The sequence below is a fragment of the Parasteatoda tepidariorum genome, chromosome 6, assembly GCF_982258835.1.
Source record: "Parasteatoda tepidariorum strain Cologne lab strain chromosome 6, Ptep-v5.0, whole genome shotgun sequence".
Lineage (NCBI taxonomy): Eukaryota > Metazoa > Arthropoda > Arachnida > Araneae > Theridiidae > Parasteatoda > Parasteatoda tepidariorum.
In genome coordinates, this window is record NC_141760.1 from 16,138,336 (window position 1) to 16,155,949 (window position 17,614).

General features: G+C 31.6%; 1 protein-coding gene across 6 annotated transcripts in view; it reads left to right on the plus strand.

The window, feature by feature from the left end:
- Positions 1–6,760: 6,760 nt before the first annotated feature.
- Positions 6,761–17,614, plus strand: part of LOC107440307 (uncharacterized) — a 99,586-nt gene continuing 88,732 nt past the window's right edge. For 2 of the 6 annotated variants that reach the window (XM_071178948.2, XM_043050068.3), the window contains exon 1: positions 6,761–7,115. Coding sequence is in view for 4 of the 6 variants with exons in the window: in XM_071178947.2 (XP_071035048.2) it covers positions 7,218–7,235 (18 nt within the window). In the remaining 2 variants the exon portion in view is untranslated. Of the gene's footprint in view, positions 7,116–7,137; positions 7,236–17,614 lie in introns of those variants that run through there. The other 4 variants (XM_071178947.2, XM_071178949.2, XM_043050067.3 and 1 more) reach the window with 4 other exon arrangements.

Genomic DNA, 17,614 nt, shown 5'->3' on the forward strand with positions numbered 1-17,614 from the left:
TTTCAATAGAAACAACACATATGTTCTTAAAAAGTAATATTTTACATCGCTCTGAAATTCAAATGCTTGAAATAAAAACACTATTTAAGTGCTTATAAAAGATAAATATAAAATATTAAAATAACAAAAAAAAATAAGTAAGTAAAATAAAATAAAGAACATTTTTGTAAGCAATCTCAGCTGCCCAAAACATTAAATTTCATAAAGAACAATAAATTAGAAAATATTAATAATTGCTGAGATAGAGTTTTATTATTGTCTGCTGGCATTCAATTAGTTTGCTATTAAAACGTTTTCGTGGTTTTAATTTGTGTGTAATATAAATTCTAATTTTTTTCATTCAAAAAGTCTTTCAAAAATATAATTTTAATCCTGCATTTAAATTACAAGTACCTTGATTGTGTACAAAAATATAAAGAAGAAAAAAATAAGAACAGCATTTCACAACATTTACTAAGATGATAGGCTATGTATCAAAGATGCTAAAAAAATTATTGATTATTAAAAAATAATTTCATTTCTATAATGAACATTTAGACGGAATCCTATAACCATCAAGAAATCTGAAAAACATTTTCGTGGTTTTCATTTGCTTATATCGAAGAATTTGATTTGTTCAAAAATTAATTTTACATAAAATTGTTTACTACAATAGCTTTTATAATTTATTGCTAAAACCCCGTCCCGCCCCCAAAGGGGGCATCCGGGTAATAGCTTTTATAAATATGCTTTTATTCTGATACTTAAATTGCAAGCTACTTTGATTTCTAGGTTGAGTTAAAAATTAAAAATATAAGAAGAGTGTTTCGCAACATTCACTAAGATGACAGATAGTCTATCAAGAATGATAAAAAAATTATCGATCATAAAAAATAATTTCATTGCGATAATCAAAACTTAGTTCGAATCCTATTATCGTTTAGCAATCTAACAGAATTTTTCGTGGCTTCCCTTCGCATGTCAAGCATAATTTGATTATTTTAATTTAATCTTAATTAAAACAAGCTATTCTTATAACTTTCATGAATATGATTGCACTCCGATACATAAATTGCTAGTTACTTTGATTTCTGGGTTGAATTAAAAATAATAAGGGCGTTTCGTTATGTTCACAAAGATAATAAGCCATCTATCTAGGATGATCAAAAAAGGATTAATTATTAAAAAATTAATTCTTTTAAATAGTAAACATTTAGCTGGAATTCTATTACAGATAAATGCAATCTGAAAAACATTTTCAATGTTTTTCTTAACCTGTAACGCAAAATTTTAATTTAATCTTAATTAAAATAGGTTGTCTTTATAGTTTTCATAAATATAATTGTACTTCGATTCTTAAATAGCGAGTTACTTTGATTTTTGGGTTGAGTTAGAAATTACCAAAAATATGAAGAGCATCTCGTTATATTCACAAAGATAATAAAAAATGATTCATGATAAAAAAATATTGCAATTACTGAGCATTTAGTTGGAATTCTTTAAACATCAAGCAATCTGAAAGATATTTTCGTGGTTTCAATTTACGTGAAATATAAGATATGATTGTTTTCTTAAAAAAACATTCATAACACTACTAACCACTCCAAAAATCAGAGTAAATTGCTTTGATATAAAACCGATACGCAAAGAATTTGGAATTATGAGAAACTTGTCTGTATATTTTGATTCAATAAACTGGTTTATTTCCTGCTTCCCTTTCTACAATTTTATTTTTAAATGAAAAATGAGAACTTACTTGTTACATCTTCTGATTCTTCTATATTACTGTTGGGAAATTTGACGGGTCATCGGGTGGGCTTTTGTCACCATATGAATAAAATTCAAGCAGTATTGTATAGATAATGGAGAAAATATCAAAACGATGAAATAAAAATGAACTTTTATACAGTGTTTAAACTCAAATACTTAAGTACTGGGGTCCCTATGATTTTGTTACTTAGTTTAATAACTTTTATCTTCCCAAATTATAATGCCTTCAGGTGTGATCGCACTGACTTTCGGGATGGTGGAGCCGCACTATTTATTAATAAAAATTACTCTGCCACATTATAGAGCACCAGCAATAATGATGGTTTGGGGGAGGTCTTTGTTATTATTAATCTCGAAGACAATCGAAAATTAAAAATAACTAGTTTGTACAACCCTTCAAATCATAGCCTCTCCGATAAAAAATATACAAGATGTCTTCCCACCGCATTATGAGTGCATTGCTTTAGGAGATCTTAATTCCAAAACTGAAATATGGGGCTGTTCCAAAGAAAACACCCTGACAAAAAACTTCTGAAACTAGTAAAAAAATATTACCTTACGGTATACGCGCCTTCAGAGGCGATGTATATGCTAATGGGTATTAGTCACACACGTGATATCCTGGATATCCTAATAACAAATTCGAGCAATCTGTTTACTATTAATGTTCTATACGAATTAAGTAGCGATCATCTCCCCATTCTCGTCACTGCTATGTTTAAAAAGCAGGATAAAACCGGAATTAAAACTAATACTAAATTACTCTCATACGTAAACAGCCTCATGAAGCGATCAAACCACTCAAATGAACTTAGCACTGTTTCGGATATTGAGAACGAGATCACCAACTTGACCTTGCAAGGATATTCAAGACGCCTATAATGGTGCGTCCAACAAAATAGAAATAAGGAATGATTACTATAAACTCCCACACCATATTAAAATAAAAAATAAACTGAGAAAGGTTTTTCAGAGGTCGTGAGACCCAAAAATCAAAACCCAAATAAATCGCTATACCAAGGTCATCACAAAAAGAAATTACTGACTTTAAAAAAGAGACTTGGGACGACAAAGTAGAAAATCTTACTACACAGGACAAATCTGCCTGGACTATGGCTCGTGCCTCTTACAAATTCCAAAACTACTAATATGCCATTCCTAGGATCTAGGGGTAAAACCTTCTCAGATATCGATAAGTAGGAAATTTTCGCTCTCACCATGGAAGCCCAGTTTACCATTAATAACGAACTCAGCGATAGCACTACTGAATTGAATATTTTAAGTACCTATAATGACTATATAAATTCCCACAATCCAAATAATGATAGTGAGTCTATAACTGTTTATGAGCTTTATAGCATTATAAATAAATTTCATAACAATAAAGCACCTGGGACAGATAAAATCAATAATGTTATGATTAAATACCTCCCTCCAAATATTATAGAGCAGCTTAAAAAGATCCTTAACTCATGTTTGAAAAAATGTTACCTCCCACATCAATGGAAGCATGCCCAGATGTGCTTTTCCCTAAGCAAGGCAAAATCTTTTAAAACCCGATAGCTATAGGTCCATCAGCCTATTAAAACCCTTTTCAAAAATCTACGACAGGATTATCTTTAATAAACTGAAGCCCAATCTTACTTTTCTGCCAAATGAGCAATTTGGTTTTCGTGACAGTCTTTCGGCAACGAAACAATTATTTCGAATTGTTCAGGAAGTCTCAAAGAGTTTTTATAAAAACGAGACCACTGCTCTCCTGATGTTAGACGTGGCAAAAGCATTTGACCGCGTCTGGCATCAGGACCTCATTTGCAAATTAATCAACTATAATATTCTTAATGACCTGATTTTACCAATAAACAGTTACTTAATAAACAGGTCCTTCCATATAAAAGGAAACTATTCTATATCCTCAGTCAGATCAATTCATGCTGGTGTCCCCCAGGGCTCAATATTGGGCCCAACCCTTTACCTCATTTATTCAGCTGATTTTCCGAATTTCAGTGATAACGATAATATTTGTACAGCGTTTTATGTGCAGATGATACTGCGATACTCAGCAAATCACTTAATCCCAATAATGTTATTAATAATATTAGGCAAATCATCCCAAATATCGAGGAATGGTGTGCAAAATGGAAAATTTCCATTAACGCCAACAAATCCTCATTACTTATCATGAGAAAGTCCCGAAAGAAGAAAATTAAGAATAGTAACCCTCCTTCTTTTCAACGAGACAATTCCTGTAGTAAACAAAGCCACCTACTTAGGTGTAACTCTCATCCATAATATGAACTGGAATTCAAACATCTCTAGAATCTCTGTTAAAGCAGAAGGTGCCTTCTACTCTCTCAAACCGATTCTCAGTCATACCTCAAAATTAGGCCTGAAAACTAAGAGGACCTTATACCTTCAATGTATGAGATCAATAATCAGTTATGCTGCTCCGTCTTGGAGTGCCCTAATGATCACTCAAAAACGCAAACTCGAGACGATTCAAAACAAAATGATCAGAAGGTTCACGGGTGCACCCCGTAGACTCAGAATGAGCGATATCCGCGAAGACCTAAACATTACCTTATTGGAAGAACACATAGTTCTATCATGTGCTATCTTCTTCAAAGACGCAATAAGCTGCATAACCTGTAACTACAATCAAATCTTCGACTTTGAGCTTATCAGCGATAACATTAACTACAGTCCGGCAACTGTGTTTTTCCTCTCTGATGGCGTTTTATCAAAACGATTTACCTCTTAACTTGTAAATATTTTCTTCTCTATTTAATCAAGGTCCCTGTCTGTGCACCATTGAGCTATCTGTGCAAGGGGGGAGGTGAGGCAGGCAGGAGCTGAAATTATATTTCTCTGTAAATATCTCGTACATATTCTAGTATATATCTTTTCTTACTGTTTATATTAATCTTGAATTGACCATCTTTAATATTACTCCAATGGTATGAGCTTCGGCTATGTTTAAATATGTCTCCGCTCAGATGAATGAGATAGGGCCCCTGACGGGGTCGAAACTCAGATAACAACCTCACATAGGCATATCATCTGACACTATGAGTTCAACCAGAGAATACGTTTTTTCGCAAATGGACGATGAGAGTCAATGGCAGTGGTGCAGGCTACCGGGTGTTGTGATGCAGATGGGTCAGCCAGAAATTGCAACGTGTTTGCCGAAATGACTTTTATCCAAACACTCGATCCAAACGGATATGCTGATAAAGACACGTTAATCAAATGTTACATCAATTGTGACCTAGACTATTTACATGGATCTCTTGGCTTCAGAACATTCAAATCGCTTGGAATCAACTGTTTGGAGAAAATCATCAAAAAGCAATATTTCGACAGGCTACAGAATGACTGACGAACTAATCATCAGAGTGGCTGAGGAAATAAGGAACATTTGTTTTTTGCAGCCACTCGGAAGATGGTTTTCTGATGAAGTATCCACCTGCTCCATCTGCCAGGAGGAAATCATACATGAACCTAAGGAGACTCATTGTGGCCATCGATTCCAGGAGGTTGCTACCTGAGATAAACAACTCCGTGCATTGCGAATGTATTAAGAAGAGAGAACGTATTAAGAAGAATGTAATTCAGATGGGCTTGCCCCTTTATGCCAAACCAAACGAGTTACCTCAAGAGTTCAATATTTATTTCAAATTGCTGAGATTATATCCGTCTGGGAACCATCTGGCCATCAAAGGATGCCCGTATACGGCGGATATTTTGGAAAATCTTGGAATACCCTTCATCGAGATTGGAAAGAGTCCATATGTGTCCATGTTTCGATTGCTTATTGCAAAATTCTTGGACGGATACGTGGAAGTCTTGAGGACACCATCAAAGACTTATGATCCACACTTACAGAAATCTGTATACCACAGGTGGTTAAAAAACGATTGTGAATTGTAAGGTTTTTCCATCCCTTTATCAAAAAATGATGGGTGCAAGTCTCTTTTGAGATCGTTCCCCCACTTTTTTACAACACTTGTATTGCAAGATTGAAAATTGTAAAATTTGACACTACGACAATTTGCTTGTAAAAATCACTTTGACAACACCCCCTCCCGATTATTTTGCAACACTTGTATTGCCAAGATTGGAAAATTTAAAAATTTAAACGAACGAAAAATTTCGGTACTGCAGTTGTTTGCAAATCAATTCTCCGCAGATGCGATGCAACGAGGCATGCGAATGTGCGTCGGCCGTTTGTGGTGCTGAGAGAATTTTCCATGGATCAAACACTCCGTGAAACTGGTCGTTTCGCGTTTGTGAGTTTTTCTTTTTTGAAAAGGTTACGGAGCACGATATTTTTCCGAGTGACTGTACGTGCTGTTGTTGTTGTTAATTTACGTCGCACTAGAGCTGCACAATGGGCTATTGGCGACGGTCTGGGAAACATCCCGGAGGATGATCCGAAAACATGCCATCACAATTTTGATCCTCTGCAGAGGGAATGGCACCCCTGCTTCGGTAGCCCGACAACCTGCACACGAAGTCAAGCCCTTTACAGTAGCACAGTTTAATGAGGACCAACACCGCACATCCTTGGTCCCTACGCAGACTGATCCAAGTGGTCATCCACCCGCACATTGACCGTAGCCAGTGATGCTTGACATCGGTGATCTGCTGGGAACCGTGTCTTAACGATCAGTCCTCTGCGGGACTACTGTACGTGCAAAACGAAGTTCTTAAGCAAGCGTGAATTGCATTTGCGTATGATCGCAAATGCGAATCGCAAGCAGTGACTACACTGCAAAACCGAAAAAGCAGCAAATAGAATAGCGAATTACGAAAGGCTACTCCCCTCATTCTATACTCTAATTGGTTGATTGGTTTTTTTCTGGAGTACAGTATGAATCAATATTAAAATGCCTTAACTCAACAAAAAATGTCAATATTTTAAATTTTAAAGAGTATTTTTATACCTTGAATTATTTAAAGACATAAACTGTTTTTTTTTGTATCTCACTATTTCTTATTTCCAGAAATTAAAAAAGGGACCGTCCACAAATATAATAACGACAATGATGCATCATTGTGGATTGAACCTCCGAAAGCAATATATTTCAATGTTTAATTCCAGTTATTTCAGTTGAGGAAAGCTATTGCAATGCTTTTAACATGCTTATCACATATAAAGACAAAATGAAATAAACTGAAAGTTATGAACTGCTTTAAAGTAATGAATTTGCGAACGTCGTATACGACTGCCAATAGAGGTGCGAAATGTTCTGTTTTGTTATGAATTTATTCTAATACGTTCATCAATGCCCTGTAAAAGTGTAAATTGAGAAAACATGAATGTATAGGATTTGCTATGAAGCCTGTTCGGGCTCAATTTTTCAGTAAGTGATATCTTTTGTATTTTATTTACTAAATATGTTCTAATTATACCTAATTGACATATGAGAATGGTGTAGAGTAAATTTGGTTGTCACACCTTTATCATGTTCATCTCCTTTTTTGTATGTATTTTAGAATTTTGCTGAGTTTTATTTGGAAAAGTTCTACCTTTCTAAATATAAAAAAAATGTTATCTCATTTATTTATTTTATTTTTTTTCTCTAAATTTAAACAAATCTTAATGTATAACAGTACCAGACGATAATCATTGCTTCTGCAGTAATATCATTTGTTTTGTATATAATTTAGTTTTTCTTTCTCTATATTAAGAGATTAATTCATGAATTTTAGATATTACAATTTAACTGACTAATGTATAAATCGAATTTTATACTTTTTTTATTATTTTGCAAATGCTTTTTTTTTTCATTTCAAAATATAAATGTAAGTTGTGCGGAAAAGGAACGTTTAATTGTAAAATTAAATTGATATTGGTAAATAGCAAAGAAATTTATACATGTTAATGTTTTTTTTTAATATATAAAGTGCTTAATGTTATAAATAATAGTATCATTTGCATTCTGATGTAGTTGCTGTACAATAAAATGTACTATTATAAATGTTTAGTACCAGGGCTGGATTACCCATTAGGCTAGACTAGGCCATGCCCTGGGGCCCCCTTACAATGGATATTTTGAAAATGAATTTTAAAAAATTAAGAAAAACAATGATTTAAGAAAAAATCAATTTCAAATATATATTAATAAAATATGATAATTTTTTTACATAATGTTAATCATATTTATATAAGCATATCTAAATACTTTTATATTTGAATAAATAATAAATATACCAGAAGAAAATTTTAATCTAAGGGCCTCAAAAATTTGAATGGCCTAGGGCCCCGCGTACGCTTAATTCGGCCCTGTTTAGCACTATTATAAATCAATATTATTATAATATTTTTATTTATGTTTCAGTTTACAATATTTATAATTGCCATTTTTTGTAATATAATTTCTATAAGTTAACAATAATTATGTTTTTTTAAAAAAAATGTATACTTAATTATTGGCATATATGATACATATATAATTTTTGTTATTTTAAGTACTATTTTCACATTGAATTTTTTTCATATGTTGATTGTTTTTTTTTCCTTCCTATTTTTGATAAAATGTTAAAATTTGTTCACTGTTCATTGCTGAATTTATTAGCATTATTTATTGTATGAAAGATAGCAGTCAACCTTTGTGACATAAAACAAACTGCATTCCTTGTTGATAATTTATACAATTTATGTGTTTCCGTCAATTTAAATTTTATTAAATTATTATTAAAATACATACGGAATAAAGTAGCTATTTTTTCTAAAGAAAAGTGCATAAAACTCACAATTTTTTTTAAGGATTTCCATAAATTATGCATTTTACTATAAATATTTTAAAATATGTAATTTATCTTTCTTGAACATAGTGGGTTGATTAATTTTTTGTAGTGGTGTTGGGATAGAGGAGATGCTTAGTTTTATGAAGAATTACTGTCCATTAAAAGCTTTAATTTTAATTTAACACTTTGTTTAAAAAGAAGTTTGGTCCTCTAATTAATTTGCATTTTTATATATATTCTCAAGGCGGCAAAAAAAAAAATGGTCTTTACTTGCTTCAAAAAAAAAAATAATATATTTAGTTTTTAACTTGAAATAACACTTCAAAGTGTAAAATATACATGCTTTGCTTTTACTGTATATACAAGTTGTATTATATAGTTTTTTAAGCTTTGACTTTTTATTAGCTTTGATTTCTTAAACTTTTGTCACATTTTAAGTATTGAGACACATCATTTCCCAGGATAGAAAATATGAATGTTTTTCTGACTTCATGTAGTCCGGACACAGTATCGCAAATACCAAATTCCATTGATACGAAGCATTGTTATAAATTAAAACATGCGCTTTAATGGAAAAGGCATTCTTTCAAAATATTGATAAAAAGAATAGAAGCAGACAAAACCATTAGAAAAAATTAAATGTCGTTAAAACCTCACTAAATTCATGTTTAAGTTCAGAAGTTGCAGCGTGCTAGAAACAAATATGCAGGTTAACATACATTGTGAAAAAATTTTAATTTTTTCATAATGTACTATGATAAAATATGTATACTACGATACAAAGTATCAATGGGTGAAATGTTTCTAATTGAAGTCTTTTCAGCATATAATGATCTTAGCATTTTTTATTTGTATTTTATTTATTTATTTATTTTTATCTGCAATATGACTTGTTAAATTTAAAGCCCTCTTCCTATAACTTATGCGCTGTTGATGTTCCTGAGAAAGATTTTTAGAATTTATACTATGATAAAAAGTAGCAATAGGTGAAATGTTTGTAATTGAACTCTTTTCAGCATATAAAAATTTTTGCATAATTTCAACATACACTGTATCTGAATGAAATTGTAACTTAATTTTTAGTTCATTACATCTAAAATAATTTTAATACAGACATTACTAACTAGTATTACGCACTACACTGTATTTTTTGGTTATTATATTAACCAATTTTTATTACGTGTTAAGAAGTTCAGAAGTTTTTAAATATTTTAATTAGTCAATCTAAAAATCCTTATATTCCAAAAAAAAATTTTTTTTGAAATTGTTTGTCTTAGAATTCTGCAAGAAATTTCAGTATTATTCACTTTGAGTTGCAGGACTTAGTGACATTTTCGTTAAATTAAAGCCGTGTCAATTCGGCGTTCCTGTAAACATAAGTCCCGTAGTAATGTAGTTAAACAAGTTTATGTTTGACAAAAAAAATTTTTTTTAATTTATTTCTTGCATAATTGAAGGTAAATGTGCTTCACATTTTTTCCTTTATAAAAGTTGAGTTTCTGATGGTTAGCTTATAAAATATAATTGTCTGATCTCATAATGAAATATTGACTTAGCACAAAATGTACTGGGAACACTGATGACAGATTATAAATTGATCAGATACTAGATTGCATTTCTAAATCTCATCACTTTTTCAGCGGAGCTAAAAATATTACAATTATTATTTTTAAAAAAAACTTATTGATTATTTAATTTTAATTGCAAGAGGATGAATTGAATATATATTAAGCAAAGAATTCAATATTAAAAGCAATTAAAAATAATACTTCCTGTGGAAAAATGCACTAAGCAGCTGAGAATCCAAAAGGAATTAAAACAAAAGAAACAATGAAACATGAAAAAAATGAATAAATATGACAACCGAAGCGTTTTCAGAGGGTAACACCTCCAGAAGTAATAAAAGCAAAACCTTTTTTATCGAGAGAGCACGACAAATGTCTAAAATGCCCTCTATGTACTTGAAGAAATAGAGTAGAAATAATTCAAATATTCTTTCCTACCTGGTTTTATCTTTTTACCAGAGTTCGATACTGCGTCGCTTGTCTTCAAAAGAAAACGAACTCAATAATAAAACATATTTAATAAAAGGAGGACGGACATAACATAAACGATCATCTTTCATCATAAGCTATAGAAATCAACCCTGAAACAAAATAAAAACATTAATATTCATAATATTCATTCAGTCTGCGCGCCATCTGTTGGCATTAAAGTTAATCTGTTTCAGTACCCCAAAGGTTTTGCCAAAGTCCAGGAAGAGAATACAATACAAAATACATAAAGCAAATACAGAAGTATATGTCTTGTTTTTATACTTCTGTATTTACTTTATGTATTTTATATTTTGTATTGTATTCTCTTCTGGGACTTTGGGGTACAGAGAGAGCAATTTTAAACATTTGTCGTGCTCTCTCAATAGAAAAGGTTTTGCTTTTATGACTTCCTAACCTGGTACCCCCTGAAGACGCCAGCTTCAGTTGTCATATTTATTCATTTTCTTCATTTGATAAGTTGAATTTATTTTCATTCAAACACTTTTCGACCTGCAGTGGACTGATCGTAAAGAATTGGTTCCCAATACAATACGGAAGTCAAGCCTCTCTGGTTGCGGTCAGTGTGCGGGTGGTTGATCACTTTGATCAGCCTGCGTAGGGACTGAAGGTGCCAGGTATCAGTCCTCCTTAAGCTGTTCTACTGTAATGAGCTTTACTTCACACACAGGTCGTTGGGCTACCAAAGCAGAGAAGCCACCCCCTCTGCAGAGGATAAGAATTGTGATTGCATGTCCCGATTGATAATTGAGAGATTGATATGAGAATCGTTTTTTCTGCTTCGCACAGCCTCCTCCCCTGATTATATCATTGCATTTGACTTTCAAGAATGCTGGCATTTCTAATAATCAATACATAATTTTTAAAATTTGAAACATTTCTTAAAAAATGTGTGATTTTAAATTTTTTTTATGTGAAATTTCGCTAAAAGCGATGGCAAGGAATAGATTGAAACTAGTTTCAAAAGTTAATTACCTAATAGTGCGATATTTAAGAGTTAATTATAATTTCTTGCAGATAGTTTTTTAATTCAGATTTTGTGTTTACTGAACGATATTTATTTTATCTATGTCTGGCAGTCCTATCTATGATACTGAGAACCTAAGATGTGGAAAACTTCAATTTTGGAGATCATAAGAAAAATTCCTTTTTTTTTTAAAAAAATTAACCTCATTTAAATGATTTTTAAACAAATTTAAAATAATAAGTTAAATTTCTTCCCAAGATATAAATGAACTAATTTTTTTTTGCTATTATGTTTTGTTTATTATTCAGTTGTAATTAACGTATACATTTATAATAGTTATATCTTGTTTGAATATAGAGATTTATTATATTTTCATAACCCCAATAAGACGGGAGACAATTGGTTAACCACTCTATCTATATATATATATACACACACACACACACACACACACACACACATATATATATATATATATATATATATATATATATATATATATATATATATATATATATATATATATATATATATATATATATATATATATATATATATATATATACACACATATATAGTTTACATAATTTCGCCTAGCTAGTTAAAGTGTATTTCTGACCGAAGGGTCAGGTTTCATAAAAATCATAAGGGACTAGATCTGTGCTATATCACCAAGCACTCACTATCACCTTTTTTGTGGTGAATTTCATGATGAGTGTGTTTTGGTCCAACCAAGACTAAAGCCCTCTTACACTAGAGTCAAATACAGGATGCTAGGAAGTTATATGTATTTGGCATAGTCACCAGAAAAAGCCAAATAATATTGCTATAGCAGGAGGTGCCATTTAATATCCCCTTTAATAAATTAGGTGATCCACAAGAGAAAAACACCTACTTTTTCTCTGTTGCTAAGTAACCAACTAAGTTAATAAGTAATAATGAAATAAAAATTCAATCTTTTTCATTCATCATTTAATAGAAAAATATCTTGAAGTTTCCTGGGCAACAGATTTTTTTGGGCTGATTTCTGACCAAAACACGAAAATTGTTTTCTTTTTTTTTTATCTCCTTTGAAAATAGAATTTGAATGGATTAATAAACTATTTATGAGTTTTCAAAATTTTAGAATTTGAACTCACGAACTTTTCATATTATATTACTTGTATTTTCTACCTTGTTTTAAATTTTTTTTTAAGAATGAAGATTTTACACTAAAACCAAATTTCCAAAATTAATTTTTAATTTTTTTGATTATATACATAGTTTTAGGGCAAATCATCCTTACACCTTTGATCGAGTTTTCTAGACAAAAAGGTTCCAAGGGGGAAAAAAAATAAGGTTCCTGATCATGAGTATCTGAGAGAGATTATAACTATTATGCTCATTCACGAAATTTTATATAATTCATGATATTTGTTTTTCAATTATTATTAAAATTAGTTAATGTTAATTGACATTTTAGTAACATTGATATATGTATTTTTAAGAATATTGTATGATTCATTATTTAAAAAATTGTTGCATTCTGTCAAATATAGATTTACATGGTTTTCTTTGGATAAAAATAATTTGCTTGTAGCATCCTAATGTTTCTATACATTCTGAACGGATTTTCGCAAATTCATAAAATTTAGAATTCATAAGGAGTCACTTAATATGTTCTTCAATAGGATACCTGATCTCGATCCTGATTGGTTATTGAAACGTGCAATTTGTTTACGTTAGCAACTGTTCATTCCATTTCGAGTATGCCAAGCCCGAAAGTATTCATTCTCTGAATAAATATAAGCTAAGTAAAAGAAGTAGAGGAGAAAGAATTGTCTTTCAACAAATTCAATATTCGATACGGCTTTTTTATTTAATTAACTTTACGTTAATTAACATTCTAAGTTATGTAGGGAAAATTAGCTCAATTTTAATTTGCCGTTTTGCTGATAAAGATTAGCTGGCGCTGATGTCATAAGTCACGTGTGGGTATGAAAGGTTTTCTTGAAGTGCAAGTACCCAATTGCGATTAGCCACATGTATCATCTAATGCCTCTATTATAATCTCGTTGTTCACTTCCTTTTATTTCAAACTTTTTTTTACAATTCTCACCATGAATACATATATTTGATACGATAAACTTCTTTTAAACAGAATGCTAAAGGTTCCTTAAAAAACTGAAATGGTGGCAGCAAAACTACGAAGATAATTGTATTTTATTAGGTTTATTTTCAGCACATGATTCAATGATCAATTTCAAATATCTGGTAACAAAATCTTAAGATTTTAATTTTATAGTTGGAGATAACTTCATAATTACAATATTGACGCCGTCACAGCTTCCTTACTTAATGTTTTAAGGACGGTATGAACCCTGTTAAAATAATGAAATACAGATGTTTACCTTTATGAGCATAATATTCTGCTTCATATAATGATCGAGGCCCAATTGTAAGACAGTATATATTGAGAAAAACTTCATTGGCTTTAAAAAATGTGAGGTGTTAATAAAAGTATAGTTCGTTCACCAGGAGTTGGAACTTTGCTCTGTCTTCATCACGTGGTATCCGACGATACTATTTCGCTGTTTTTGAAGGAAGGATGTGAACAATCCTGGACAAGGTTGCTGTTTGGCGATTTATTAAACTCAACATTAATATATTGTGGCATGTATTAAACTCAACATTCGGTGAAAGTAATGTTATATACAAATCTCTTTGCTAAATTACAAATACAGTTTCAGATGACATCGTATTTTATAATTACCAAAGAAAAAAATTAACATTCGGCTTTCAGCGGAAAAAAGTATAAATGAAATTTTACGCTACGCGTGCGTGATTCAAGTTTCTCTTATGTTAACCACATTTAAATATTTATCGTCCCATTTTAATATTTATACATTTCCGACAAATTATTTTTTTTATAAATAATTCATTTTAATTTGTTTCGGCTTTTACTTAATAAAAACAGTTGAAACAGATTTTGCAATAAAGAAAATACGTACAGTTATGTGGCATAAAATTTTTTTTTTTGCCTCATAATTCAAAATTTTTTCATCCACAATTAAATAATAAAAGAAAAATTAGTAAAAATGGTTTCAATGAAATTATCTTTTGGTTAATGGGTTTCATGAGTGAGTGTAATTGCTTAATTAGTTTTTAAGATACGACTAAGAACGGAAAAAGTGAAATTAATAGTAAGCGAACCACATTTTCATCCGATCTCCGGACTTAACTGTTTAAGAGTCAAAATTTCCAGATTGCAGCTACCCCCTATATTTTGAAGGTGAAGAATCTAAATATGTAAAAAGAAATATATATTTATCCAGAAAAGGTTAGTTTTTACTTCTGATTGATTGAGTTTTAAATATACGACTTATTTAAAATTCTATTTCTCAAGAACTATTCAACCGATTTCTCTCTAAAATTACATACTTTAAAATAATGTAAAAAATTATATACCGTAGAATTCAATATTTTTTCGACTTTTATTAAATGAAATAATAAATGTATACAAAATTTTTTTTTGCGTAAAAATTACCTTTGAATAAACGAATTTTATAAGTGTATTAAAATTTTTTCAATATATTTTTCAAGTTCTCGAGATGTGGCGAAATACGCAAAAAGTAAAACGAACATTAAGGAGTCCAAACTTTGGAGAGCTCTCCTGACCAAACTATGGGGACCCTATTTCCCAGATTGCAGATAGCTCCTATATTTCGGCGGTCAGAAACCCGAATCCGTTGAAAAAGGGGCATGTTTATTCAGAAAAAATACGTTTTTGTGTCTGATTTCGTAACTTAAAATATCGTCTGTACTAATTCATTAGTATATTTGAGGTCACCCCTTCGAACCATTAAGAATAAGTCCTAGAACGTGAAGATCCAATCATTAAATCAAAAATTATTAAGGGTGGCCCGTTTCTTATTTTGCGCAATGTACATAAAAATTAAGCAATAGAGAGAAAGAGAGCAGTTGGATAAAATTTGAAAATAAAAGTAATGCGAAAAGAGATTGTTTATATGTAAAAATAAATTTAGGAACAAGAAGAAAAAACAATCAGTATTTAAGACGAAAATCTGAATTGGGATGAGGGCACCGCAGAGAGAGAACCTTACTGGTGCAGCGAACTTCAAAAATATTGCAATTCACTAAAAATGTAACACTATTATATAACACTATATCCCCACTTTTAAACGTCCACCGTTTTTTAATACGAGGGTTGCTATTTATATTTCTGGCCTTGGCAAAGTGTTGCTAGGCGCCCGCAGACGATTTTAATCGAAAGTTTGATATTTTTAAACATAAATTCAGCAGACGATTTACCATTATAGCTTCATTTGTGTTGTTGACAGTAAATTGAAAAGTTCTTCTCTTTCAAAAAATGGAATTCAATCGTGAACATTTTCGTGCCAGTATTTTTCATAACTTTCGACGTGGATTGTCAAGACAAGAGTACTTCGATGAACTTAATTCTTTATTCAGCGATAAAGCGCCATCCTACAGCACTGTAAGATCACTGAAAAGATCGATGCTGTGCGTGAACCGATAAAGCAAGATCGTCATGTGACATACCGTGAGATAGAGGCGTCTTTGGACATTAGTATGACTAGCATCAATAAAATATTGCATGAACATTTGAGCGTAAAAAAAATTTGTTCGCGTTGGATCCCGCATAATCTGACAAACGCTCAAAAAAAGGCTCGTGTCGATTGGTGCAAGGAAATGTTGGAAAAATACGTTCAAGGTACATCAAAGGCTGTGTATAACATCTACACAGGTGACGAATCATGAATCTATGCATATGAGTCGGAAACAAAACAGCAATCAACTGTATGGGTCTTCCAAGACGACGAAAAACCAACAAAGGTTGTTCGAGGAAGAAGCACATCGAAAGAAATGATTGCCTGTTTCTTCGGCATTAACGGTCATGTGGCAACAGTGGCGTTAGAGCAACGCAGGACGGTCAATTCTGAATGGTACACGACCATTTGTTTGCCAGAAGTCATCGGAGAAATTCGAAAAAAGCAGAGGAACAGGTGAATCATTCTTCATCATGACAATGCGAGCTCTCACACATCGACTCAAACAAAGGCATTTCTGACGGAGCGAAAGATCGAACTGATGGGTCATCCGCCGTACAGCCCTGATTTGGCACCCAATAACTGCTTCTTATTCCAACACATCGAAAATAAATTACGTGGACAACGATTTTCGACCCCCGAAGAAGCGGTTGATGCATTCAAAACGCATGTTTTGGAGTTACCTCAATCGGACTGGAAAAAGTGCTTTGCAAATTGGCTCAAACGCATGCAAAAGTGTATTGATCATCATGGAGAATATTTTGAAAAACAATAAAACCAATTTCGATCCTACATATTTGTTTTTTCATTATTAGGCCAGAAATATAAATAGCAACCCTCGCAGCCACTAATCTTTAAACAACATTCAAGTAAATCTCTTTACTTAAAAAAGTTCACTATCTGTCTAAAATTTGTTGAGCCAGAAAGGGTCCATATTTTGCAAGTCTCTGTACATAATTCTACAGTCATTGCCCCTCTCTTTTTAGTCAACATGTAAAAATCGTGATGTAATTACCCTGTTAACTGCATACTTTAAATTCTTCAACATCGCGAAAATTTTCAGGGTTTGGAATATACGAATTATTCAGGGCTTGTAGAAAGTGTGAAAAAAATTCTAGAAAGAGCGTTTCCCCACAGTTAAATTTATCACTAAAGCCTGACTGATTAATTATTCTTGTTCGTTTTCCTTACCTTTGCATGACTAAGCGTTGAAAATTAAAGACAACGGAAAGCGTCATCTCCGCAACTTCACGTAAAAGAGAATAAAAAAGTTCTAGATAAAAAATAAAAAAATTCTTCTGATAATCATGTGTGATTAAAACGAGATCATTTCTATTCAATTTATCGGAATTTTTTTAAAAAAAATCATGCTACATCCATTGTATAGAAAATTTTGCTATCTGAGAACAAAATAATCATAATGAAGAAAATTAATAATTTGTTATTCACTCCCAATGATTCACACAGGGTTGTAGCAAAAGTTAATTTTGGAGGGGGGTGGAGGTCGTTGCTTTAAATTGTAA